At 39.9% G+C, this 26,178-nt stretch overlaps 1 protein-coding gene across 5 annotated transcripts in view; it reads left to right on the top strand.

Annotated features, from left to right (window-relative positions):
- The window catches only part of psd3l (pleckstrin and Sec7 domain containing 3, like), a 109,513-nt gene that overhangs the window by 61,473 nt on the left and 21,862 nt on the right, over positions 1-26,178 (top strand). For 4 of the 5 annotated variants that reach the window (XM_072658139.1, XM_072658138.1, XM_072658140.1 and 1 more), the window contains 2 exons: positions 15,748-15,791; positions 24,696-24,889. In XM_072658139.1, the coding sequence (XP_072514240.1) occupies positions 15,748-15,791; positions 24,696-24,889 (238 nt within the window). Of the gene's footprint in view, positions 1-10,426; positions 10,917-15,747; positions 15,792-24,695; positions 24,890-26,178 lie in introns of those variants that run through there. The other variant, XM_072658142.1, reaches the window with a different exon arrangement.

The raw sequence follows: 26,178 nt of genomic DNA, 5'->3' as shown, positions 1-26,178 counted from the left end.
CACTGAAAGAAATATCAGTGTTTCATTAAAGAGGCAGCATCGTAGCAGAATTGTGAGTGAGCTTCATCAGAGCAGCGTGGTGAGTGAAGCACTGAAATATTGATATTCTTGTTAACGTGACAGATTGGTGGTCTGGTCACTGTTGGTTAAAAATCCTCGTTCGTCCCTCATTCATTTGGCGCGGCTGACATGTTGACATCCTTCCGGCAAGACTTCATTGCTCAGAGTTTAATCTGTGACATAACATAATGATTATATTCAGAGTAGAAACCCCACTCGCCCCGGCCCTTTGGTTCCTTTGTTCCTCAGTAGTGAGTAGAGCTGGGCAGTAGTGATGAGCCGTTGTGGTATTTGCCAAGTATATCATGGCATCAGGTGATGGTTAGGTTAGCATTAGTACTCTGATAAAAGACCCTAGTATTTGTATATAGTATGTAGTTGGCAGTATGCAGTATGTAGTTGGCAGTTGGCTGTTTACACTAGCTAGGTCATTTCTAGGCTAAGAAAATATTTTTGGCTTTGAGTCCGGGTTGGCTTCTCTGTGGTCTATGTGTGTAAAGCCCCCCGTTGGCGTTGGAGGTTTGGTTAATTCAACACCGAGTTGAACTGAGAAGCTGGGGTATATAATGGCTTGAGTCCAGGAGTAGGGTTTCGGGCATGGTCTTTCTCCAAAAATGTAGTTATGTCATTACTCCATGTTGTGATGTGCATCATATTACCAGGTTCTTCCCAATACACAGCCCTACTTCTACATTCTTTAAATGTAAAAATGTTTGAATTGAGCTTGGTGTGTGTTTGTTTATTATGTATTATATACAGTAGAGGTGGGCAATATGATCTTTTATTGTACCATAATTAGTGGTGGGCACTATGGTAAAAATATCAAATCACAATATTTACACACAATATGTATTGCGATATAGTGACTGTTATTCAAAAAATGCTGCATGTCTTCCAGTTAAACAGCACTGATTAAACCACTGTAACAGAAGTGCAGTTGATCGGTGTTCTTTAAGCACTGCCTATATCCTCAATATCCAAATTGTGAAACACAGTAACAAAATGTATCACGATACGATACAGTATTGTCATATTGCCCATTCCTGACCATGATCAATTTGATAGGCATTTTCTAAGCATATTGTGGAAATCAGTGCTTAAAGACTGTGGACCAGCTGCACATTTCATTACAAAGTGTAATTAGTGTTGTGTAATTGGATGGAGTGCAGCACATTTGGAAGAAAATTGCTGTATTGAGTGTCAAAATATTGAAATAATTATTGCATATTGTGAAAATGTCTTTTAGTAGCATGATGTAGTATTTATCCCACCCACCCGATAATATTTATCAAATTTTTTTTGTTAATGTATCTAAGGAAATTCTCATTACTTTAGCTTAAATGAATTGTGTCAGACTATTGTAGGCTGAATAGGTTCATACATGTAAATATGTACTTTGTGTGACATCACAAAAACACAAACAGGCTGTTTTTGCCCTTTAGTTTTCAAATATGGATGGTCTTATGTCGTATTGTAAAACATTAAGCAGACCTGAAGCACACTTCTAGAGAAGAAATCTGTCCTTTAAAAGCAATACACCTTTTTTTTTTGGGGGGGGGGGGGGGGGGGGGTGTTCATGCATCAGTACCAATACTGGTATAAATCATATATGCCCAGAACCACACCAGCATGTTCTTATGTGTGGTATGGCTTGTAGGAATTGCTGCCGTCAGTTCACGATTGATTTACCCATATATTTAGCCCAGCAAAGCCTGTCTGGCAACATCCATGTATGTTTGTAATGCAGCACCTACTTGGACCCTCGTCTTTTGCTTTTTATGGAAGGATGTAAATAATGTCCTGATATGCTGTCACGTTTCAGCGTGCAGGCTGGACATACTGAAAACATGCATGTCTACTATCAAGCATATGCTGGAATGTTCATGTAACATAAAGCTGTACCTGCTAGTAATGCATGCATGCCTGTAAATTGCTGCTTATGTGTTCATAGCTGTAGCTCATGCAGTGTAATTCTCTGTTGAGGTATTTTAAGTAGGCAGTGCTGTGTGTGCAAGCCAGCAGCAGCAGCAGCAGCAGCAGCAGCATTGGACTGACCTCTGCTTATTTGTTCACCTCATTGTACGCTGCACTTGGATTGGATTGGCTTGGCTACCATCCTACACATTCATTTACACATTGCTGGATAAAGGTTGTGTGTGTGAAGGCAGGTTTTTTTTAAATACAGATTTTACTGCCACTGACCTGCTATTGCTAATAGACATGATCCTCTGCAGCAGTTTTATTAGATGTTGAATTACTGTCTTTAACTGTCCCACATCTTTTTTGAGTTTAAAGCAGAAACAATATTTTGTTTATTATTAATAAAACAGTCAAATAAGTAAAAATATATTATAAATATTTTTATAATATAAAATAAAAATATATATATATATTTATTGATTTTATTTTTTAAAATAATGAAAACAATACTGAATTAAATAATAACAATAAAACATATGATACATTAATTATAATACTGTACAGTATCAAACACAGCCAGATGGCCACTTCTAGTTATATGAAAGCATTTTTTTTATTATTATTCTTTTCATTTGGTTTTATAATAAAAGGCAATGTATGGTGTATTATAGCCCAGGTAAATCCATTGTTGTCATTTTGGCCTTTTTTTAAAACTGTAAATACTTGATTTATCATAAAACATAATCAGTAGAATCAGTTGATTTTAATCAGTGTCCAATATAATGACCTAGTTATGTTATAAGCTGTCAAATTTAATGTCTTTACATTTATTAATATAATTATTCATTATGCATTGAATTAGCAGATTACACTGGACAGTACTTGTGAAAGTTGTGTTAATAAGAAGTGGGCCGATATCAGGACAAATGTTGGATCAGATATTGAAGGTGAAAAATGAATGTGTCCAATTTGATCCTGTAACAAACCTAGCCTGACACAGCACAGACTTAAGTATGTTTCTTAAAGTAGCTTGATGCTTTTGAAGTGTAGTTGATTTTAAAGCAGATATTGATTTATCACTATCAGAAAAGAAAAAAGTGGCATCATGAGATGTTTAATGATTAGCAAACTAACAGAACAATAGCAAAATGGAAATCTACAGCTCGAGTGTGTCCACAGATACAAGGATCAGTGCTGTACCATACCTTTATATTATAACTATTGTATTGCATTGCCAAAAGTAATGAATGTATTCTGATTAAACTGATTCCGTCCACTCATGAATAAAAACAATCTCTCTTCAACTCATTAAATAAAAAAAATGTTTGTTTAGTGTCATATTTGAGCAGAAAACTGCAAATAATTGTGATTAATGATTAATTATGGTTTATTTTTGCTATTTTGGCAAGTATGGTGCTAGTTATTAGACAAGTAATATGATGAGTTAAAATTAGAGATGCACAGATATGGAAATTGTGTCCTAATGCTGATGTTTAATCATGTTCAGGTCTGCTGATGTTATTAGTTCAGGAGTCGACACTAACACCAGAGTTTTGGACAGCATAAATAAATCTACGAATTCAGTAAAATTAATCAAATGCAGACAGTTTAGCCCAGCAGTAGCCCAGCATGACCAATATGTTCTGCTGTTCTGGAGTAGAATAAATACATCATCAAATATCGGTTTGGAAATATTGGTCAAAATAAACCTCTGACATCTGTCTGATTTTGAAGTGAAGCAACCTGCTGTGAATTGATCATTATGTTTTTTTCTGTAGTATTTAAGCAGCCCTCATGGGAAGACTGGAAAAGATGAATTACACGATGCCTCACAGTGTGTGGCGAAGGAATTGTGGTCTTTTACACTGGAGGCTGTGCTGGAGCTTCTGATATATTCATCAAGCACAGCTTAAATCAGTGTGCATCTCCTGTCCTGAGGATAGTGAAACAATTCACTCGTAGAGAAGATGAATTCAGAAAATGTCAAAAAGATGAAAGACATTACTTACACTCTCACTTTCCCTGTCCCTCAGTTCCTTCACCCGTGAAATACCCAAACTGGTGAAATGTGAATGAAGACTTTACCACCCATGAACCTGCAGGTGAAAGAGAAAATGCATTAAACTATATATTATTATTATTATTACCACCTTTTTATCATTTACTGAAGCTCTCGGAGTTCACGGATGCCATTTGCAAGGACATTCCTCTGGGAGCATCTCAGATCAAAGAGCCCTGCTCAGGAGCAGGATGCCAGCAGCCGGATATTATCAGCGGAGATTAAACCTGCGCATGCAGTAGCTTAGAACCAGGTTCTCTAAGAGCTGGACTGCCTCCACTCCGGTTACTGAGTGATAACAAGTCTAAAATGACTAAAACAAACACAGTTCTGTAGGTCTGTAAATAATAAATATGTATTCTGACAAGTTTAATATTCTAGTATTAATAAAGAGTCAGTGAACAGATATTCAGTAAACTGTGGGCAAAAATGCAGAAACATGGGGCAAAATTCACATAATGCTGTGGGTGTAGTTTTTTAGGGAATAGCTCTAGTGTTTGGGGGCAAAATGGTAGCATACATACAAAAGTAACCAAGGCTGGATAAGATGAAGCTTGTGAGCTGTTAGAGCTAACAGGTACATCACTGGATACTGATGAGGATTTGTCATGTTCTACACAAGGTGTCAACATGTTCGTTTGTCAGAGATGTATCTTTTTACGTTGTTTTGGTACATGGACATGACAGTTTTGCCTTGTAATTGCATTGTAATGGACATGACGTAGTCCGAGAAACCAAAACAATGTAAAAGTACTTCTTTGAGTCATTCAGTACTTATTACTGGGTTTTTTTGTTTGTTTGTTTGTTTGGTTTGGGTTTTTTTTCCCTCCATTTGGCACCTTAAACGGTTAACTGAATCCTCAGGTACACAGGTACACCCCTAGTAAACAACAGTCTGTGTATAGTAGCACCATAATCTACATCAGAACAAGTGGTTGATTTTGGTGATGCTGTTGTACATCCACAACTCCACAACTCATCCCAAAAGTACTAGTTGGAGCACCACCATCATTCCAGAGAACCCAGTTCCACCGTGCCACAGCTCAGTGCTGTTCTTCTGCTCCAGAGTCCTATTCTATTGGCAGTACTTCTCTACAAGAACTAGACAAGCTGTGTGTGTGGAAGCAGTGGGCTCAACTTAATGCATTCATTAGTGTCCACAAACCTTTGGACCTATAGTGTGTGTGTGTGTGTGTGTGTGTGTGTGTGTGTGTGTGTGTGTAGTGTAAATATTGTTTATTGTAAAAATTGTGCAATTATAATCTTGCTGTTTCACCCCCCCACCCCCCCCCACTGACTGAACAACAGCTTTGAAGCATTTCATTCAACTACAGTCCTGCTCCTAATTGCGCCGTGTCACAGCTGCAGTGTGGTTTGCAGTGTGCTACTGTCAGTCAGCTGCATCTGAACAGCTCTTGAAGCATCTACGCAAACGCCCACTGGAATACGTCATGATAATATCTGTGTGGCATCAATGTGCTGTTTGTTTGCTTGTTTGTTTGTTTGTTTGTAACTTTTTCTCGATCACGTCTATGGATACCTTGACATTTATATAAGGAGCTTGTAAGGTTCCACTCCCAGCGTGTCGTATAACTGCGGAAATAATGGTGTTGTCAGCATCAGAAGCCTTCTTCTGTTTTTCCTGAGCAGCTAATTGCCCTGTGCACGTGAGAATGCGAGCGGGCCGATCTGCTCGACACGACAATAGCACCTCAGCGCCAGCAAACAGTCCACCCACATGTTCTGTGGTAGGCATCAATATAGCAGTGAGGCTGGTTGTTTCTCTGCCCAAACACTGGGCTCCCAGCCAGCGGATAAGTCATGTTTTCGAATGTTCTCATACAGTACATTAATGTGTTCGGGGTGTTCTTCAAAGTCCTTGCCCGATAAAAAGACTGAGTGAATGAGCCCTGCCTTATTTCAGTGGCGTCATTTAGTGTGTTCCCCGTCTGATTTCCTTCACTTGTGCTTTCAGCAGTCCGCTAAGTCAGTTAGCTCTTATAGCCATAGTCATTTCTGATCAGTATTCATGCCTGAGCTTTAGAGTGAGATCAAGTGTCAGGTATTATAGGTACATGTGGGTCTCGGTACATTCATGCCAGTAATAGGACTGCTTGAGATGGAGAAACTACCACACTCCAAATGAATTGCTCCCAGTGGTCTGGAAATGATTCACTGTACTAGACAAATGGCTAAAACTCCAGTCCTATATGTGCTGTGTCTCCAACCACACAAGGAACAAACTGTAAACTTGCTAAATGTAATGCACTTGGCATTTGTGATCTCCTGTGTGTCACTGCATGTTTCAGACTAGCGCTGCACTGTTTATCAACTACAGTGTGACCAGGACAGGACATTAGTGTAGGATGACGTGGTCAGCCATTAACGTTAGCCTACTAGGCTTTTACAGTGATAGTCATGTTTGGGTCTTTACTGAAGCAGATAAATGTTACTGAGAGTTCTTTTCTGATACAGTCTGCTCTTTGAATTTAAGCTCTTCATGAACATATATGTAACACACACACGATATTAGAAATGGCCTAAAATGAAATCCGGTCTGCCTTGTCAAACATATGAGTCACATATCCAAATTGTAACCATACAAAAGTTAATCTTTTTTTTTTCCCCCAGATAAAACAAAACACACAGACTAAACCATAAGTCACGAAGTACGGACAAGAAACGTGGTTAACAGGTAGTAATCCGTCCCGCTGCTCAGGTACTCGAGCTTGGACTGATTTGCCTGATGGTGACACTGTATGATATAGATTTTGAGGTCATTTGCATAATATGCAAAATCACATGTATTTACTGATGCATTGGGTATCATTGGGCTAATATGTGCTTAGACTCTGAGAATGGCTGCTTGCGGCTAAATTTATTATTGTTGGTGGTGTTTTTAATACATTTAAAAATCTGCATTCTGGCCAGAGCAGAGATCTTTTACATGTAGTAGTCCCAGGTGGCACATGGATGGGGGATCGAGGTTGGAAAAGGGTCATGTAGAAATGAATTATGACTTTTATCTTTGGAACACAAACACACAAACATCCCAATTTGATAAAATAGAAGGCAGTTTAGAGTGTGAGCTCTTTAAAGTAAGGGTATTGCAGAATGCCCTGTTGATATTGTGTCACTTTTTTATTGTGCAGTGATGATGACAGTAATCGAGTTTGTGTGAGTCTGTTTGCTGTAAAGTAGTTCATGCTTGCTGCCGGAGGAGATGGCAGGAGAGACGGCTCTCAGAGCCCCTCTGTCTCTGCAGTAGGGGAACAGATGGACAAGATGATGCATTGAAGTCACTGGCCCAGTGATCACGTTAAGGCATATTGTTTGGCATGTCTTAACCAGACCACACCAAACTACCCCGCACTGGTGAGCAGTCACATGTATTGGATTGTGCGTGTTGGTGAGAGCTTTTCTGAATATGAATACGGCAGTACAAATTGATTGGCATGTAAAGTCTGTTCATTACACAGGGAGTCTGAAATGGGGTCGTGCGAACTCCTTCCTTTTGCGATGATTCACTTAATTATATGGCACCTACTCCAGTAACGTCTTATTTCCTCATTGTCTGCTGTGCAGAATGGACTCCTCTGGCTGTGCTCACCAAGGTCATGCAGATATCGAAATTACAGCAGTACCACTTAAATGCCATGGTCTTTTGTCCAGAGGCTTCATATCCTCCAGCGCTGTGAACATTTCTATGTTACTTCAATTAAATTAGACTTGATTATTCATGGAGAATTGTGATGTGATCTCTCTCCCAGCTGTGATCCCACAGTAGATTTTCATAGATCAAGGCAAATTTGCAGCCTTTAATTCTGCATCCAAATGGGTACTGAATGGTCCCCTGATGAGCCAAATTGGATTCACCATCCTCACTCCCTTGCTACATCGTCACTCCAAACGTTAATACCCTTTATCTAATAGAACAATGAACCTGTCCCATAATGCGCAAGAGCTTCCCTCCAAAACCACTCCCCATATGATGGCAGGCATTTGCCTACTGTAATAAAACTGTGGACTGGAGCGCGTCCAATCGTTTGCAGATTTGTTCCCCCTTTAGAGTTCAAAGAGACATTTACAGCGTTTTATTTTTTCCTTCTTCAATTCCCTTGAAAGCCCAGCATGCGCTCCAGCCCACTTGCATATCCACTCGAATATGACAGCTCATCTTTCTATTGGTGGCCTGCATGCTTTCAGACTCGGCCCTCTTTCAGTGAGGAATTGTCACACAATTTCACAAAACCAGTGAGAAACTGGCTGACCGAAGTCGTCGCTTTGCCATTGTGTCAAATGGGCGAGAGGCCAGTTGCATCAGCGCCTTTACCCGTGGAACATCACACAGCAGTTCTGCACTTATTGAATTGAAATAATTAGACCCATCTGTTATAACCCAACCATCATTTACCTCATTGTAGACTCAATTGAATTGCAGACATATAAAGAATTAGTGTGATAACACTCTTGAATTATTGATTTTATTGAAACCCGAATGCAGAGGTGTTGCGTTACATTGTATTATGCATTATGCTCTATTATATTAATGGTGTTTGTGCTGTTATTATGTCAGATACCCGGTCAGAGAGGTATGCTCTAGCTGTGGCCTTATTCAATTTTCTGTCCAACTCCAAACAGGTTTCAGAGAACAGGAGGAAAACGTAAGTGGTGTGTGAGAGTGTGTGGTAATTAAGGAAATGATCACTGAACTGGGCATGTGTGTTAAATACAAATGGATGTGTGTGCTGCATTACAGAAAAGACACTAATTTACAAATGTGCTACAAAATCACCCTGGCAAAGGGGTGTGTGTTGTAAGAGTAGTGCAGTGCTGTGTTTCAGTGACTCTTTGCTCAGAAGTAAGTCTCCTCAAGAGGAGCTGCTGTTCTGACTGTTAACATGGTGACTAAAGAGCTGCTGGTTAACATCCTCAGGGGCTCTCACTCCACAGATACTTCTAGCTCTCTAGCATGTGTATGGGTCTGTATGTGTGTCTCCTACATGTTCAGGTCCTGACTCTGTAGGTGAACAACAGTGAATGACCGTGAATGTTGCATTAGGAGGCTTGTCCCTGTACTGATTGGTACTGCATGGTCAAACATACATTCAATACTTATCAAACTTACTTACTTGCTTGGTGTTTCTGTCTGGACAGTGACTCGTTTGTGTGTGGCTTTGGTAAGTGTTACTAAATTATTAGTTATTATTAACTGTAATTCCAATTTTGAGCCTGATAATTGAAGTGTTTCTCTCTTTGGGTGTGTATGATGGCCCTTGCAGTACCCTCACTACTCAGCGAGATGTTAGCCAACACAAGCGTCTGTTGGCTGACGTAACAGCATGGGAAGTTCTTGTCCAAGTGCATTCAGCTGTCTAATGATGGTGCGTCTGTGGCAGTTGGAAAAGATAGGGTGGTGCTCCACGTGATTTGGAGGAAGCCCATGCCAGCCTTCACCCTCCTATTTCATGTGACAGTGTGTGATAGGTGGAATCCTTGCTAGTGGGCGGGAATTCCCAGCACAATAAAATGTAATTGGGAAGAAAACCTGATTCCAATGTTTATTTAAACCTTTAAAGAGCCCATAACCTACATTTTTATATTCTTATATTTTTCTTGAGGCCCACCTGCAATGTTTGAGTGGCTGTTTGTGTTCCAAAAACTGTTTCTGTTACTGCACCTTTAAGATGGATATTATAACTCCGCTCTGATTGGCTGTACTGCATTGTGACTCCTTAAGAAAGGTACTCAGAGCTGAAACACTGTGGTGTGTGAGTGGATGGGGCTAAACTGGGGTAAGCTGAGTGAGCTGAGACATGGAAAATATTTTGTTAATATCGGGACCGATATCCGATCCTAATATCGAATCGGTGCATCCCTACTCAAGTCTTACAAATCACTTTTTAGCAAGACCAGAGCTGGCTGGTTCTTCTATAGCATCACTCAAAGAACCCTTTATCGCACTTTTCACTTGTTAAAGTGAAGACCATAAAGTGAAAGCGCAAAAGCATTTTCGGGTGTATGCCCCACATCCTTATTTTTAAACACATATGGTCCAACTGCAGGCATTAATGAGGATGGTGCTCAGCATCAGTAGAGCTGTGTGTTGTTGCTGTTTGAAATAAAAACATTGGGTCGCTACTGAACATTGGCTTGCTCCAGAATGGGAGGGTCCACCCCCCCCCCTCTCTCTCCCCTTTCTCTCTTCTATTCTCTCTCTCTCTCTTCTATTCTCTCTCTCTCTCTCTCTCTCTCTCTCTCTCTCTCTCTCTCTCTCTCTCTCTCTCTCTCTCCTATTCTCTCTCTCTCTCTCTCTCTCTCTCTCTCTCTCTCTCTCTCTCTCTGTCTCTCTCTCTGTCTCTCTCTGTCTCTCTCTCTCTCCTCCCCTATCAAACTCCCAGTCACTGATGTGTGGCTTCCAGGGGATCTGGCTCCGACTCCAAACACTAGTGGATGCGATGCTGGAGCTTTGAAGGGAGGAGACGCCTCAGAGAGTGTGTGTGTGTGTGTGTGTGCGTGCGTGCTCGAGCGTGTGCGATCGCTCACACGTTCCATCCACTGTATCTCTGTTCGCTCTCTGCGCTCCCTCTCACGCCCTCTCTCTCTGTCTTGCACACACACACGCGCTCTCTCTCTCTGAGCACCAGCAATCGGGACAGGTGGCTTTTTTCTTCTTCTCTCCCCGTGTGTGTGCGCCTTAGCTGAGGAGATGATCGGTGTAAACAGCGTTCAGGGCACTGGAAAGGTCCGCAGCATGCGGGCCAGCGGCTCGGTCAAGTACGGCAGGGAGGAGTCGGTCAGGCGGCAGCCCCAGCACCGCTCCAAGTCCCTTAAAATGTCCAATTCTTCTGAATTCTCCCAGCCCAAGAAGGACAAGGTAAAAAGATCTTTTTGCTTGCAGTCCAGCCAGCTTTGACATTGGATGCAGGTTGTTGCTGATGTTGTTGTGGTGCTGTCAGTCACGTGTTGTGGTATATTAAAACATGCTACTTTAATCAGTGACCTCGACTGTACCGTGTGTCTGCTGCACATGCACTGAAGCTTCTGTAAGGCAGTAAATCGCCACTTGTTAGTTGGAATGCTGCTCTCACGCTGGTGTTCAGTGGTGTATTGCCTGCGGCACTCAGCCCACTAATTTCACTTTGAACTAAACGCTGCATTTCCCCTTAGTGGGAAGCTTTCTTGGCTTCTTGGAGGGAATTTCGCCTCCTCGTCGGAAGCTAACACCGCTTTTCAATTTAATGGACGGCTCAGTGATTCCATTCCCTTAGCTAACTAATGCGGGACAGATCAGTTGTTGCTGAGTGAGAGTCAGACTCCTCGCTTCTCTAACGGCTTGATAAGTCACCTTGCCCTTAGCGCATTCTCTCTCTCTCTCTCTCTCTCTCTCTCTCTCTCTCTCTCTCTCTCTCTCTCTCTCTCTCTCTCTTTCTAGCGCTCTCTCCACTTTTCCCCTGCTTGTTTGATTTGATTGACGTTGAAGCCAAACACATGTAATTTCAGTAACGTCACATGCTCACCTGTTCCCCACTCAACCTTGGTCTCTATGAGACGCCCCCGCTTGCCATTAGTGGGCAATTAAAGTTAATGTGTCTGGTCTCCTGCACCTATAGTCCAGATACTGCTGCTTAAAATACACTTGATAGGAAGCTGCTGTTGTGTGGGGGTGTATGTAGAGATGCGCGTGTGTGTGTGTGTGTGCACCTTAGCGGTTTTGGTGTTTTCAGAAAGGACTTGTTTGTTGGAACGTGGAGTATTTGGCTGTGTAGGAATATCAGGAAATTGTGCAGAAGAGTTAGAGCTGAGCTTTTTGAGTTTAATCTGTAAAGATGTGAATCTGTTGAATTTAAATTCTGACTAATTCATGTCATGTGTAATGGTTTTGGATGCTGTACTGAAGAGGAAATATTAACACTGGTTCGGATTACCCCGTCTAAACTACAGCCACAGTCTTAGTTGAGGTTGTATTTCCAGTTGTCTTGTTAGTCCTGTTTTGTGATGGATATTTGAACCATTTGTGATACTTTGATACTTGGTGCTTCTTTTATGCTGCATTGCATTTTCTGGGATAACCCTATACACCCTACATATATATATATAGTGCTGTCCATGTGCGTCACGCAGGATTTTCATCCTCAGGCTAGGTTGCATCTGCCTTGTCTGTCAGTGCTAATGGTGACCAGAGGAGGGAGCTAAACATGCAGTAGTGGACGCTACACAATTACGGTGGCATCTTTTGGTGCTTTTAAGTAAAAGTATAACTTGTCATTTACACTCTTAAGAATAAAGGTCCTGCAAACGGTTCCTTGAGAGATGCCATAGAAGAATCTTTATAATTTTTTTTAATTTTATAATTTTTTTTCAGATATTAATCAAGGTTCAAGGTTCAAGGAGACTTTATTGTCATTCGCATCACATGTGGTACATGGGGTGGAACGAAATTGTGGTACCCAAGGACCCAGTTTTACCCAGACAGCAGTACTTAAATAAATAAAATATACATAAATATATAAAAATATATGTAAAAATGAAAATAAAATACAGAGAGAAGAGCATCAGTAAATGGAGAAGGTAGCAGCAGAGTGTATTTAAAGTGACTAGTGTCGTCAAAGTGTCGTTGCAGTGGTTTCTGATCAACTGTAATTTATGTTAATTCAAGTATTTTCTTTGTCAGGCATAATTATACATTACCACAAAGGACCACAGTAAATGTCAGGGCCTGACCTCAGTGGTGATAATAGGCTTAAAACTGACTGGCATTTGCAGTTACAATTTTGTGGTTTCAAAAGTAGTTAAAGAGGTCTGTCATCATCTACATAGAGTCTGAACAGTATTCGATGATGGAGGTGGGTGATATGGCATAAATATATTATCACCTCACACTACCTAGTATATTGCAGTATTTATTTTAACCCAGACCCTTTTGTAAGGTGTAACGAATGAAAAAACAACACCACCAAAAAATGTCAGCAATGATTACGCCTTAAGCAGCACACACCCTTATTGTCATGTTAGCTATGTATTTCTTTCTGGAGGGTAATCGGGTGTTGGAGTAGTTTGAACGTACTAGCCTACTTTTAGATGCTTGTCTTAACTGAAATGCTTCAATTAAAAATGGCTAAAAGTAGGTAGTTTATGAAGAAAAATTATTTGAATCATTTTGAGTCATTTTGAGTCATTGTCTGTATCGGCTGATGCTTAATAACTGTTAGTGTAAATATGTCAGTAAGTCATTTCCTGTAGGGGTGGGGGATATGGGGAAAAATATCACAATATTTAAAGACTTTATCACAATACACATGATTGCAGACAAAATGCATCAGGTTCCTAAAAACTGCTGTTCAAAGTAAAATTATTTGAAAGGGCAATACACTTAATAGCGTACTATTTTTATTCAAACTGTGCTGCACCTCATCCAGTTATATCCCTGATCGGTATCCCTGATATGCTTAAAAAAAGGATATTGTGTATCACAATAACAACATTTATCCAGTACAAAAAAACGTCATATTGCCCACCCCTGTTTTCTTGCCATCCTTTTATAGTATAGGTTCCACCCATTGCTGACACTGATGTGCAAATGCATACACCCAGCTTGTCTAGTCCCTATAGAGAAGTACTGCCAATAGAATAGCACACTCTGGAGCAGATACACATTAACCTTTTGGCATGATGCCTAATGCCAGGTGTGGGCATGGAGCTGTAGAGCAGTGGAATGGTGTTCTCTTGAATGATGGATGGTGCTCCATCCAGTACTCTTGGGATTAGTTGTGTATGTTGTGATGTGCCCTCACTAACACTTTTGTTGCTGAATGCAATTCTCACAGCTGTGATTCAAAATATAGTAGAAAGCATTCTTCCCCGGACAGTTGAGACAATCACTCCAACAAAAACAGAATAAATTATTTTTTATAGCCTTGATTTCAGAAGAAACAATGAATGAGCAGGTGTCCAAATACTTTTGTCTGTGTGTGTATATATAATGCTCATCACAACTCATGACAGTGTCTTCACATATTGTGAAGCTGTTTCTTTGCTGTATTGCCCACCCTTATAGTAAAGGACTATCTGAACTTTAGAAGGTCAGTGACAAGCCTCTGGCAGGTGATTATATCCAGTCTGGTTTTCCTGTGGGCTTCTGTGAGCTGCAGTGATTTAAGTTAAAGATATGGAGAGAGGTACTGAAATCTGCTGCTAGCAGATTGTAAAGTTTTCTATCAAACACAGACTGGAAACGTGCTTCCACCCTTCACCCCCTCACCCCTGTGCTGATATGGGCTTTGTCCCTTTATTTTCTTATAGTGTTTAAAAGCATCTGAAATGAGAGCTCGTGATCTTCAACATTAAGAAACTCCTCAAATACAAAGTCCAGTATTTTGGGTGCTTAATCTCTTATTGCACTTTACACTTAATTCCAGAGAACTGTTCGTCCATTTACAGGCCATTCTCCCAGCATAAATATCATATTGGTATTAACTTGCACAAAAATCTTAAAATTCAAGATCAGTCTTTGATTTTGATTTTCCACTGTGTATATATATATATATATTAAAAAAGTAGTAATCCAAACTTTGATAAGTCCGGAGCTGTATGTGAGAACGCAAATGTCTGAATCAGTTGTCCCAAACATTACCTGGACTTTATCCTGCCAGCCCCCCAAGAATTCACAGAAGGCATGTTGTTGATGTTTTTCATGAGACCAAAGCTGTTTTTGAAACCGCTCTATTCACTATCCCCCACGTGTGAAAATCCAGAGCCGTAAATGGCGCACTATTTAAGGGGACAGAATTCCATGAAGGTAGTGACAGCAGATTGTGAACAGTCTGAACATCTTCTCCATAGAAGCTGTGCTCCAATCTTCAATCCAAACAACCCAATCAAGTATGGCTATTCCATGTCCACTAGTGGACGTCGTTTGTGCACTATATATTACAGTGCATTGTAGACGTTATAGTGCACCAACCATTCGGCACTATGTTTTCAGACACCACTGAACGTTGATGGAACCCCAAAGTAGTGCACTAAATAGTACTGTGTGTGTGTGTGTGTGTGTGTGCGCGATGTGTACATCCCAGGTCCTCCTGGACAGAACGTTATCGTAAGTGCTTGCTCACTAATACAGTTTGCAGTTCATCGTAGATCCATCAGCACTGCGCTACCTTAACCTTCTGTCTGTTGATTTAGCTTCAGTATTTTCCTTCACTACACACACACACACGCGCGCACACACACACACACACACACACACACACACACACACACACACACACACACTGCAGTGAGGTGGAAGTCTTTGGAAGTCTTCATTGTGTCCGTGCAGAATGAAGAATTCAGAGAAGCAAGAGGGATTGTCCAATCATGATTCAAAAGAAAGTAGGTGTGGGGAAGCTGTGAGACAAACACACTTGACATCACGCTTCACGGCTGCAGCGTTTGACCAGTAACTGTTGATGGCAGGGGTAGGAAACATATGCAGTGTCGCACCACACCAGCAAAACTGAATCATCTTGGGTTTCTTAAGCAATTGTTCAAACGGTTGAATTAAAGTGTTACATGCTATTTGGCCTCTGGTGAATCATAAAACACTGCATATCTCATGAGAGTGTATGAGAGACTGCGGAGCTGTGGAGTCAATAAGATGATGAATTTGCACTGAAGGGCTGAGTGGATCGTCATACTGATTTCTTTCTGTCACTTTTTCTCTGCAGGCTTTGTACAACTCGATCAAGAATGAGAAGCTGGAATGGGCAATGTATGTACTTTTCCTTTTAATCTCTTTTATCCACTGCATGTTTTAATCAATGCATGTCTATCGTTCATGTAGTTTGTTTTAATGTGTTTAAAAATATAGGACTTGGTGTGTAGGATAATAATGAAAGTTGATTGATGATGATGATGATTTATTATTATTTCTAAGTATTCAGTACTGAAAAACATTTATTTGACTCATAATTATAGTGGAACCAATTTTAGTGCTATGTGGAACCAATTTATAAGATCTATCTATCAAACTGAAGACCCCTTTACCAAGAAAAGAACCATTTTAGCAATCAGATGCTTCTTTGAGTGGTCATTGTTTTATATTTTCACGGTCACATAAAAACATTTAAAAAATCTCCAAAATGGCCATTTTACAAGAAAAGTAGAAGCCTTGTTTACTCTCAGAGGAAATCAATGTAGTGTCATTTTGGAGTACATTTATTGTACAATGCATTTGTATGACAGTGCCATTGTAAAACTTTTACTTCGTTTAAGAGTGTTTACCTGTGTATAGCCTGTATATATTTGTGCTGTAACATAAGCTGTACTTTAATTATTTCAGTCTTTTTATTCCCATACAGTTAATTACATTGTCTGTTGCAGATGAACTAGCAAATTTGAAAGTACTTTAGTTATGTGGAGAAAAACGACGCCAATTATAGGCTGATTAAAAGATGCTCAGATCGCTGTACACAACGCTCTTCAGAATTACTGCATTAAAATTCTTTGGATTGATGTCCCAGAGGAACCACTTGTGGGTCCCTTAAGAACCTTTCAATAGATGCTTCGTTTAAAGAGTCGTTCATGTAAATGAGAAGCGTGAGCATTTTTAAAGTTCTTATTATAAAGGTTGTATACATAATGTGGTTTCGTAACAAAAAACAAAAAAGGTGCTAATGGGATGTTTGATTCTCTAAAAAAATGCCCAAGTACAACAGTATTTAGGAACATTGTTTGTAGTGTAATAAACAATTAATGATCGCTTACTGAAAGGCATCACTTCTTATAAAGGTTCTGTAGCAATGGTGGGCAACCCCTGTCCTGGAGGGCAGGATTTCTGCTCAGTTTTGTGCTTTTCCGTTTTTTGTCAGGTTTTGTAGGTCTGTAAGAGCATCAAATCAGCATCTGTGCTGGACCCTGGTCTTTGTTGCCCACCAGTTTTATTGAACTTCAGATTCTTTGAACCGGTGCTCTAAACAGCATTTTAGTGGATGGTTCTTGAGTCATAGCTATGTATGAGATGAGTGAGCGTGAGAAGCCTTTCAAAGTCTAAAGAATCTCATAACAGAAATGTTATATGCTAATTAAAGCTGTTTCCTAGAATCATAATGTCAAAATATATTTAGGAACCTTTACTTTCAAGAGGGCTGTGTAATAGAGAAGCAACACTAGCTCAATAATACAGTCATTTAAGATGTCTTTTTATTTCTGTGCATCATTTCTATTTACGTTCAGATAAATCATGTTCTAACAGAATAATTGTGAGGGACTTGTATTTTGTCTCTGTACTGCATTCATTATCCACTGAATCCAGTCCTCGTCTGATCTACTGTGGTGACCTAGAACGTGTATATATATATATATATTAGTTTTGGCCGCAGCAAAAGGGCATTCCAGACCAGCTATGACAGAATATAAAGGATGGTGACAGACTGGCACAAATACACAAGTGTTTGTTTTTGTGTGTGTGTGTGTGTGTGTGTGTGTGTGTGTGTGTGAAATTGCACAAGCATGTATGTTCTGAGGCAAATGATTGGATTGGTGACAGTTGAGACAAGAGCCATAATTACCATCAGAAAAACATCACATTAGAATGACAATCTGTCTTCCTGATAACAATGATAAAGAGTGAGGCTGTCCCATTGTGCCTTAGGTAATCTACCAAATTACAGCTTGCAAACGCCAACTCTGCCGCATGCATGGCGAGCCACATGTGATTTAAAGAGCCTCTCTCGCTGTGTCATCACCGATATGTTTGAACCATGATTGCGATTTACGTTTGTCTGTGGCTATTTATCTAATTTATAACCTCACAGGCCCATTTGTGCCTGATCCTGAATTGCATTATTACATCTTCTTTTTAGATTTTATTTATTTATTTAGTGTTCAGACATTTTGATGTAATGTTAGTAATGCAGCATAAAACCAGTATGACAGTTATCTCCCTCTAGAGAATAACATTGCTGCATATTAGTTGCATTATATCATCAAATATTAGCTTTTCAGCTCTTCAGTTCAGCTGCATGCAGTCATGCAGTGTTTGTTCTGGTCATGCATTCCTCAATTTTATAAATCAGGAATGTCAACCAGGTTGCATTGTTATGGTTGCACATTACCTTCTTCATCCTCGTCGTAGTCTTCATTTTCTTCTTTTTTATTCTTAGTCTTTGTTCTTGTCACAGTTTTTGAGATATCGAGACAGTTACAAAAAAGTTATTTGTCTGAGTTGTCTCAGTTATTTGGTTTCTGGCTTGTATACAGCTTTTTGACTGGACACATGGTTTCCGTGTAGCGATGGATTTCCCCCTTTGGTATGAAGGGGGTGCAAACATTTTGGCACCCTTTTTATGTCACAATGTTACAGATACACTTGTAACACCCAACCAACCATGTAGTGTACCACTACTTACGTTGCAGGCACCTGAGCCATTTAAGCTGTGCAGCCTGTGTTCCCTTCAGGAACTAAAATGTTCTAGTGATTTCTAGCGATGTGATTACTGAAGTCTTAAACTGTAAGAGATTTACACTAGTTCTTGGTAAATTATTTGACATTTCAGGACATGGATAATAACTTTTTGTAACAATACACATTTTATGATTTAGTATCATTGCCAATTGGAACTATATATTTCTTTAGCATTATTACTGCAATGTGCACATGTGCAGTAGTCACATCGCTGGACCGTGCAGTGGTTTGTGCAGTGCCATATTGAATTTTCACTGTTCTTTTCAGTTTGATACAAAAGGAAAAAGGCAGAGTCTAATTTTTCCTACCCATTAACTAGCAGATGGCACAATGTGATGTATCTTGATGTACATGCTGTATATTATGTTCTGTTTTTTCCCCCAATTATCATTTATTTTTGTCCATTTATACTTTTTGACATAATGTAAAAAGTTGTTTACGTTGTGTCTCAAGTACCTTATGTAAGGACCAGTAGGAATGTGTGAAAAGTGTGTTTTATAGCAGAGGTGCTCAAACTTTTACATGCGACTGTAGTTAAATCTCTTAATATGACAAAGCCGAACATAATGAAGGCTTATTACAAAGTCAGGTCGGCTTATTAAATGCCATTTAGGGGTGATGCTTGTCTGCTGTTACTTGTTGTTCGTAATTGCTTGCATGATCTTTAATAAGAGAATTGAAGAAGATGCATGAGCACAGTGCGCTGCCTTGTGGTGCTGAAGTTGTGATCAGCCTCTGAATGAAAGCTCTCCGTTTGAAAACTTGACTGTGATTAAAAGAAGATTACAGCTTGATTGGTGTTTGTTGAGCTGAATAGCTTTAGCGCAGTGTGTCTGTGTTTTACACACAGTGGACATGTCCTTATCTGCTTGGTCTTGGTCAGTACTTATTCACAGTTTTGCTGGAGGCTGTTTACTCAAAAGTTCCAGAGCCACAGCACTGAGGGAATGACCTCAATGCAGCTTTTCTGTCCTCCTTCTGACCCCATCCAGACTGTGGCATCTGGTAGAACTGTTCTCAGAGACAGCTGCTTGTGTTTTATTAAGAATCTGTGCGTGTGCTGAAATGCCACATCCCTGAGTTCCCCACCTACTGCGTGTACTGAGATGGGGGACACAAAGAACAGCAGCACAATGCACAAACCTAAACTCCCAAACATAAACATGCACTAATACGATCATCCTGCCTTAATTCCTAATTCATAAGTAGGGCTGCAACTGTGGAATATTTTGGTTTTTGAATGTTTGTACATTGATTTTCTTCTTAATTATTTAAAGATTCTGTAAGGTGAACTCAAGAAAAGCTCAAGGCATTAAAAAAAATTAATGTAGCAATTCTGGACCATTTTTATCGATCCAGATATCATGAATTGTTTATGCAGTGCTGTGAATATCAATATCAAAGAATATCAAATGAGTGCTGGGGGTACACAAAACATAAGGCTTATGAGTTTGAGTTTTTTTAGGTTAGGTAAATTAGGTTGAAACAACTTTCTTTGACCTTTGTCTTGAATAATGGGAACAAAGTCTGTGAGCACGAAGGGGTCTGCTAATTAACCATTTATATAAACTGTGATCAACTGTAAATAAAATCGTGTTTTGAAATGTAGACTAAAGACTGTTTTACATATTGCTAGCATCATTTCTCAAAGCTAAATTATATGGGAATATGTATATAACCTCCGGCCAATACAGTCCAAACATCTCACGGTTCTTAAATTGAGTTGAAAAGTCCTGACTCAGTCATAGTACGTATGCATAGCTTGTGTTGTATTGTACCCCTGATATAGGACAAAATGATATAAAAATTAATATGTTTACCTTTGGTCAGAAAGCTGTCAGAACGCACGTCATTTTTTTTGACACCTCAAGGCCACAGGTAATTTTTCAGACGGCAGTGTTTATAATAAAGCCGTATTAATAAGGGAGTTTGGCATATTAAATGCCACTCAGATGTGATGCCTGTCTACTGACATACTGTTACTTGTGTAATGGGTTGCACCTTTAATAAGAAAATTAGGGAAGTTTTCTGAGATGCAAGTGGTTGTTGCAAAAACCTTGTATCTCATCAAAATGGCAACTTTACTGGAGAACAAACAAACTTTCTTAACCTTCAATGGAAGTCAGTGTAAAGATCTTCCAAGTGATTTGGTAGCATTTCTAATGGTTATTTTATCTTGAAATGTCAACAGAGTTTAACGGGACTAAAGTTGTATTTAAATAATGTCAAAAGTGGCAAAGAATTTGATTTATATTTTTTTATTTATTTATTTATTGCAAACTAAATGGCAGCTTTACAGGAGAAGAAAAAATCGTTTTAACTTTCAATGCATGTTAATGCAAACAGATTTTATTCTTAGGCATTTTTGCGCATTTGTGTTGCTCCATTCATCATGAAATTCTGATGTAAAGAACAACTGGAAAGAACAACTCAAAAAAACGCAAAAATGAAGCTACAAGGTTTTTTCCCCCAACACGACGATATGTAATTTTTCTTTATGTGTATCTATGTCCACATGATATCACTCATAGTTTCAGTAATCCTCTTCCTGCTTTAGCATTCAGCTCGCTAGCTAAATTTCACCTGATGCTAAAACCAATACTGTCACTTCATTTTGTATTGAATTTTCCTTTCAGCCCTGCTCATAAGCCTGGCTTTCCCTAACTTCATCCTGTGCTGTACCTTTATCTCAGTTTCCCCCTCACTGTTAGCATATGTTAATGTAACATGACCAGCATAGGAAAGTGGCATCTAATTCCCCAGCAGGCTGTAGGAGTGTAGGAGTAAGAGCAGCACTGATGGTGCTGTTACTCACTGTCCTCGTGCTTTTTGGCCCCGTTCTTCACTCTCCAGGCGGAGCCCTCCTCTGGCATAGCGAAGGCTGCCTCACGAGGACAAAGAACAGGTGCTAGTCCCATCCAATTATAACAATTTATTGCCCTGTTCCTTTTGTAGGTTGATCGAATAACTCCTCTCCATATATGTAGCTTGCTTTCTGCTGCTGTAAAAAACAACAATAAAACCCTTGCGAATGCGCGATGAGATGAGTTATGGCTAAAATGGTCCATATGGTCAAGCGTCAAAACACGCAGACACAGCACATATTCACAGAGTAATTGAAGACACTGCATATGGGTCTTCTTTGGTTTGGAAATCTTAGTTTGGCGTGTTTGACAGGTGTGTGTTTTTAGTTTTTATGATGAGTCTGATTTCTGCTGATCTTCACAGGACCGGGGATGTCTGAGGATATTTACAGAGTTTTGAAGGACTGTGAATGATGGACATATTCATTCTTCAGTTTAGATATACACACAGCCAGCTGTTCCCAGTCAGTCATCTGAGAGGCCTGCAGTGCCTTTGTCCTTAAGGGAGCATTTTAAAACTGAAGAACACTTTAACTACGTCCAACGCAGATGCACACACGTCAGGGATAGTACGTTCTTTATTGAGGCAATTTTATCTACTGAATAAACTAACTGCCTATATTTAAATTTTTTTTTTTTAGTTTGATTTTTTGGGGTGGTTGTTGTTTTGTTTTTTTTTGGGGGGGGGGTTGCCACCTCCTGGAGCAGAGAGGGTTCAGTACTTTGCCCAAGGGCCCAATAGTGACAGCTTAGCAGACATGGGTGAACCAACAACCTTATGGCCAGTGCTGTAATTATTCAACCTTCACTGCCCCTTCATGTCTTCACCTTCGGTGGTTCCTAAAAATGTTGTCGTCATTGTCAGGAATAATTGTTTAATTTACAGGCAACAGAGTTTTACAAAGCTGTACATAGAAGTTGCCTAAAAGTGCGCGAAGCATTAGAAGCATCTGCCAGCACTTGTGTCCCAAGAATGTCAGTAATAGTGCCATACTGACCAAAATTAAAAGGGGCTGCAACTACGCCCAGTGACCATACATCAGCAGCAGTTCGAAAAAAAGATGGTGCCCGGTTGCACATGTTTCAGTCCTCACTCTCCACGTCTGAGGAGCATTACATGTGATAGGGGAGAGATTCAGCAAATGGGTACAGTGTTGATACAGAGGAAGAGTCAGGTATGTTATGTGTTACATGTTTGTGGCCACACACTCTTTACAGTATACCTTTACTAAGTATGCTGATGCTGGCCAGAGCGAGATGGTGAGAGCTAAATGACTGGGCAGTTTTCATGACGCAGACAGCCTCCCACACAGCAACCCACATGGGTACCAACCCATCATGTTCACCATCCTTCAAATAGTTCAGTCAAGTTTGTCTTTAGCTGAATGCTTTCAGAGCGATTCTTATGAGAATAGGAGACCATTCACTGGTTACAATATGAATGAGAGAGCTTGTAATGCTCGATAAGGCAGTAGTATTATGGTAGTAAACAGCCATTGGCTTCACAGAGATGAAGCCCCCCTTGTGGTTGATGTGCACATGTGAAATAACCAGACTAGTCCAAAAAAGAGATAGTGGAGAAAAGCTCAAAATGTATAGGATAAAAAATAGATTAAAAAAGAATGCAGGTTTTGTTTTACTTTACAAATGATTTGTCATTTTCATTTTATTTTTATTTTTTTATTGTAACAGTTTCCAGTTAAAATGTCCTTGCCCAGTCTTTGTTATTTCACATTATTATAAACCACTCTTGCTGTGTATATAGCGGCATGGCCTCCATCCTCAGACTCAGATTTTTTCTATCAGAGCGTACCTGATTGCATTGGACTTCACTGTTTTGTGTAAAATCCACAGCAAATCATATTCCTGTAGTCCTGTGGAATCTCGGGGGGGAAAACAAACCGGCCTCGCTGGGCTGAATTTGGCCAAGTATAAGACAATCAGCAGTATTTGAGAACATTTGGTGCTCAGATTTTGGGCTCGGTTTTGTGTCCATGCTTCATGCTTTTGTTGCTATGCCCAGCACTGCAGCCTGATGGGAGGGCATGAGCAAAACACCTCCCAGTATGGTCACGAAGAAGAGAATCAACCGGCCACTATTCAGATGCAAATTAAACTGGGTGGGGAAGAAGTGCAGATAATCTTACACTATATACTCTTCACATATCAAACCTTGTGCCCTTCCCTGTAATTCAGCTCGCTTATTCTTGCGTTAAGGTTCTAAGGTGTTTTCTAAACTGGGGATGCTTTTTGAATGAGGCCAAATGCAGAGACCATTCATACGTACCAGTATCAAAGGCATAGTAGCAAAACAGCCTGTGTAAATTTAGAGGATCTAGAGAGTTTGATACGTGCTAATGTAAAAATCAATGATGACTGTTTTTGGTACCAAAGGGAACCTTAAAATAGACAAATCCTTGATGCATTATTTTTAAACCACATGATTAATCTTAGATCAGTGGAAGTGAGTGCTTTGATTCCCCCAAAAAAGTCCATCTGGAGCATTTTCGAGTTTGGTCAGGACACAACTCACAGCACATAAAACATTTAGTGAACGGTTAGAGGGCTCATATGCAGCCTTCTGTGATATTAGCATTGCATTCAAATATTGAGATAAAAGTTAGGAAATTATATTTTACAGGTTTAATATGAGGAATTAGAATGGAATTTATAGCACAAAGTGATGATTTCTGAAACTGTGAAACTGAGTGTCCATGAATTTGTTCCCTTGAACCCTAAGTCTATTATACAGTTTTTAATCCTAATTCAGAAACTATTGTGAACTACATGATGACCATAAGGTTTTGCATATCTTGTGGAGTCCCACAGGGTTCTAATTTGGGGCCTGTGAAACTGATGTTAATTATGACCGTTACGTCATAACAGTGACCAAGTGTGGGCTTACATACAGGGTCCAAGGGGTTAGGCATTCCAACTTAGTATGTAACCTTCCAAAAAAAATGCATTAATTGATTTTCTAAATATGTAGAGCGTTGGATCCCTTCAGTTGTTTATAATTAATAGATATATTTAACCCTATTGCTCTGTGGAGTGTGAAGAGGTATCAGAGCGGAGGGGGGGAAGCATAGCACCAATTAGTACGTACCTCACAAGAGAGAAGGGAAAAAGAAGGGCCTGCTCTGAGAGTTCAGTCGTCTCATATATGCTTTAAATACCTTTATGCTTTGTCACATGCTGGCTCCTACAAGGAGCAAAACAAGATGCCATGTCTTTGCTTCAGCAATATTGTTAACTATTGTTAACTTTGTAAGAGAGAATTTAAGTAGTAAATGTGTTGAGCAGAGGGAGAAAAAAGGTAACTCCGCCTTTTGCCTTCGTTTTTCAGCGATGGGGACGAGTTGAAGAAATCACTGTCTGAACTTGCCGACAACAAGACGGACAATGCCCACACGAAAAGCATCAGCAGGATCAGCAGCGGCAGCAACCCTTTCCTGGACATCGCTCATGACCCCAATGCTGCGGTTTACAAAACAGGCTTTCTGGCCCGCAAGATTCATGCTGACATGGATGGAAAGAAAAGTAAGTCTTATTTATTTGCCTCTGAATCACAATTAGGATTTTGCCTGTTCGATTCCAGAGTTCCCAAATATGTTACAGTTAGCACATAATGGTGTCCGATGTGCTAATAAACAACTTAAATTCTATATAGTCGTCACTATTCACTATCGACTGCTGTTAATTGCCTGCTTTTCTGTTATTTAAAGAGCTTTCCTCCAAGTAGATCCAGACAACTGAAGCTGTGATTTACTAGATATAGATTTGTGATGAAGAAAAGGAAAAGGTCATTAAAATAATTGCAGCGTAATGTGTGCTGGCACCAAGTCCAGGTTGAATGCAGCACCGCTAGCAACCAGACAGGAATGGATGGGATTTGGCATTAGTGCCTCGTATTTCACGTCCACTTATCTCCCCCATCTAATGAGTTTCAGCGCGCCAGAGGAAGAAAAAAAAGAAGTTGCTGACTTGTTAGTGGTCTGCTTATTTCTGCGAAAAAGGCTGAAGATGAAAGCCCATCTCTTTGGCCATGCCATTTGAGTACACAAAGGAAGTCATTTCCTCCCTCTATATGATACCATGACAGACAGATGTGGCAGATGTGGACTAAAATTGAATATAGTAACATAGTAAATGGCACCTAGGCCCATAAAATGCTTTGAAAATCTGACAGGTCTTTTTTTCCCCTTCCCTTAAAGCGATCAAAAAATCAAATGTATGGTTTTCTCTCAGCCCAAATGCTATGAATAATTAAAACATTTGGTGTCTCAAGTTTGCTTAATTTTCTTATTTTTTCAGTTCGTACATGAGACTTAGCCTCATGCAGACTGTTTGCCTAAATAAGAACACGCACCTCATACTCAGTGCCTAAGGTTTTGGTGTTTTGCTCAAGGGCACCTCAGTCATGAATGCTGAGTGAGAAGAACGCAATCTTTGCAACACCACCGGTCAGTTATTTCAGTCACACAAGACCAGGCTCCCATCTCTATGAATGGGGAGAGACCAAAATCCTGGAAACTGAAGATCAGATCACCACTTTAAAAACATTTAACATAACATAACGTTTGGCTCAATAATGCTCAAAAAACTTGCACAGATCTCCACATCATGGAGGAGCTGGATAATGTCGCCTAATATCGTCAACCATCTCTGCTCACGCTGTAACCAGCAAGCTGATTGGCTCTTTTTGTTGAAGGACAGAACTTGATCCCTAAATAGACACCATGTTCAATGTTCATGCATTTGTATTTCAACCAGTGACCGGTCTCCTCATTAATAACGTCTCTCTTATTACCAAACAGCTTGATTTGGTT

Source organism: Salminus brasiliensis, chromosome 16, assembly GCF_030463535.1.
Source record: "Salminus brasiliensis chromosome 16, fSalBra1.hap2, whole genome shotgun sequence".
Lineage (NCBI taxonomy): Eukaryota > Metazoa > Chordata > Actinopteri > Characiformes > Bryconidae > Salminus > Salminus brasiliensis.
Note: the sequence above shows the minus strand (reverse complement) of the source record. Positions and strands in the feature narration are given on the sequence as shown.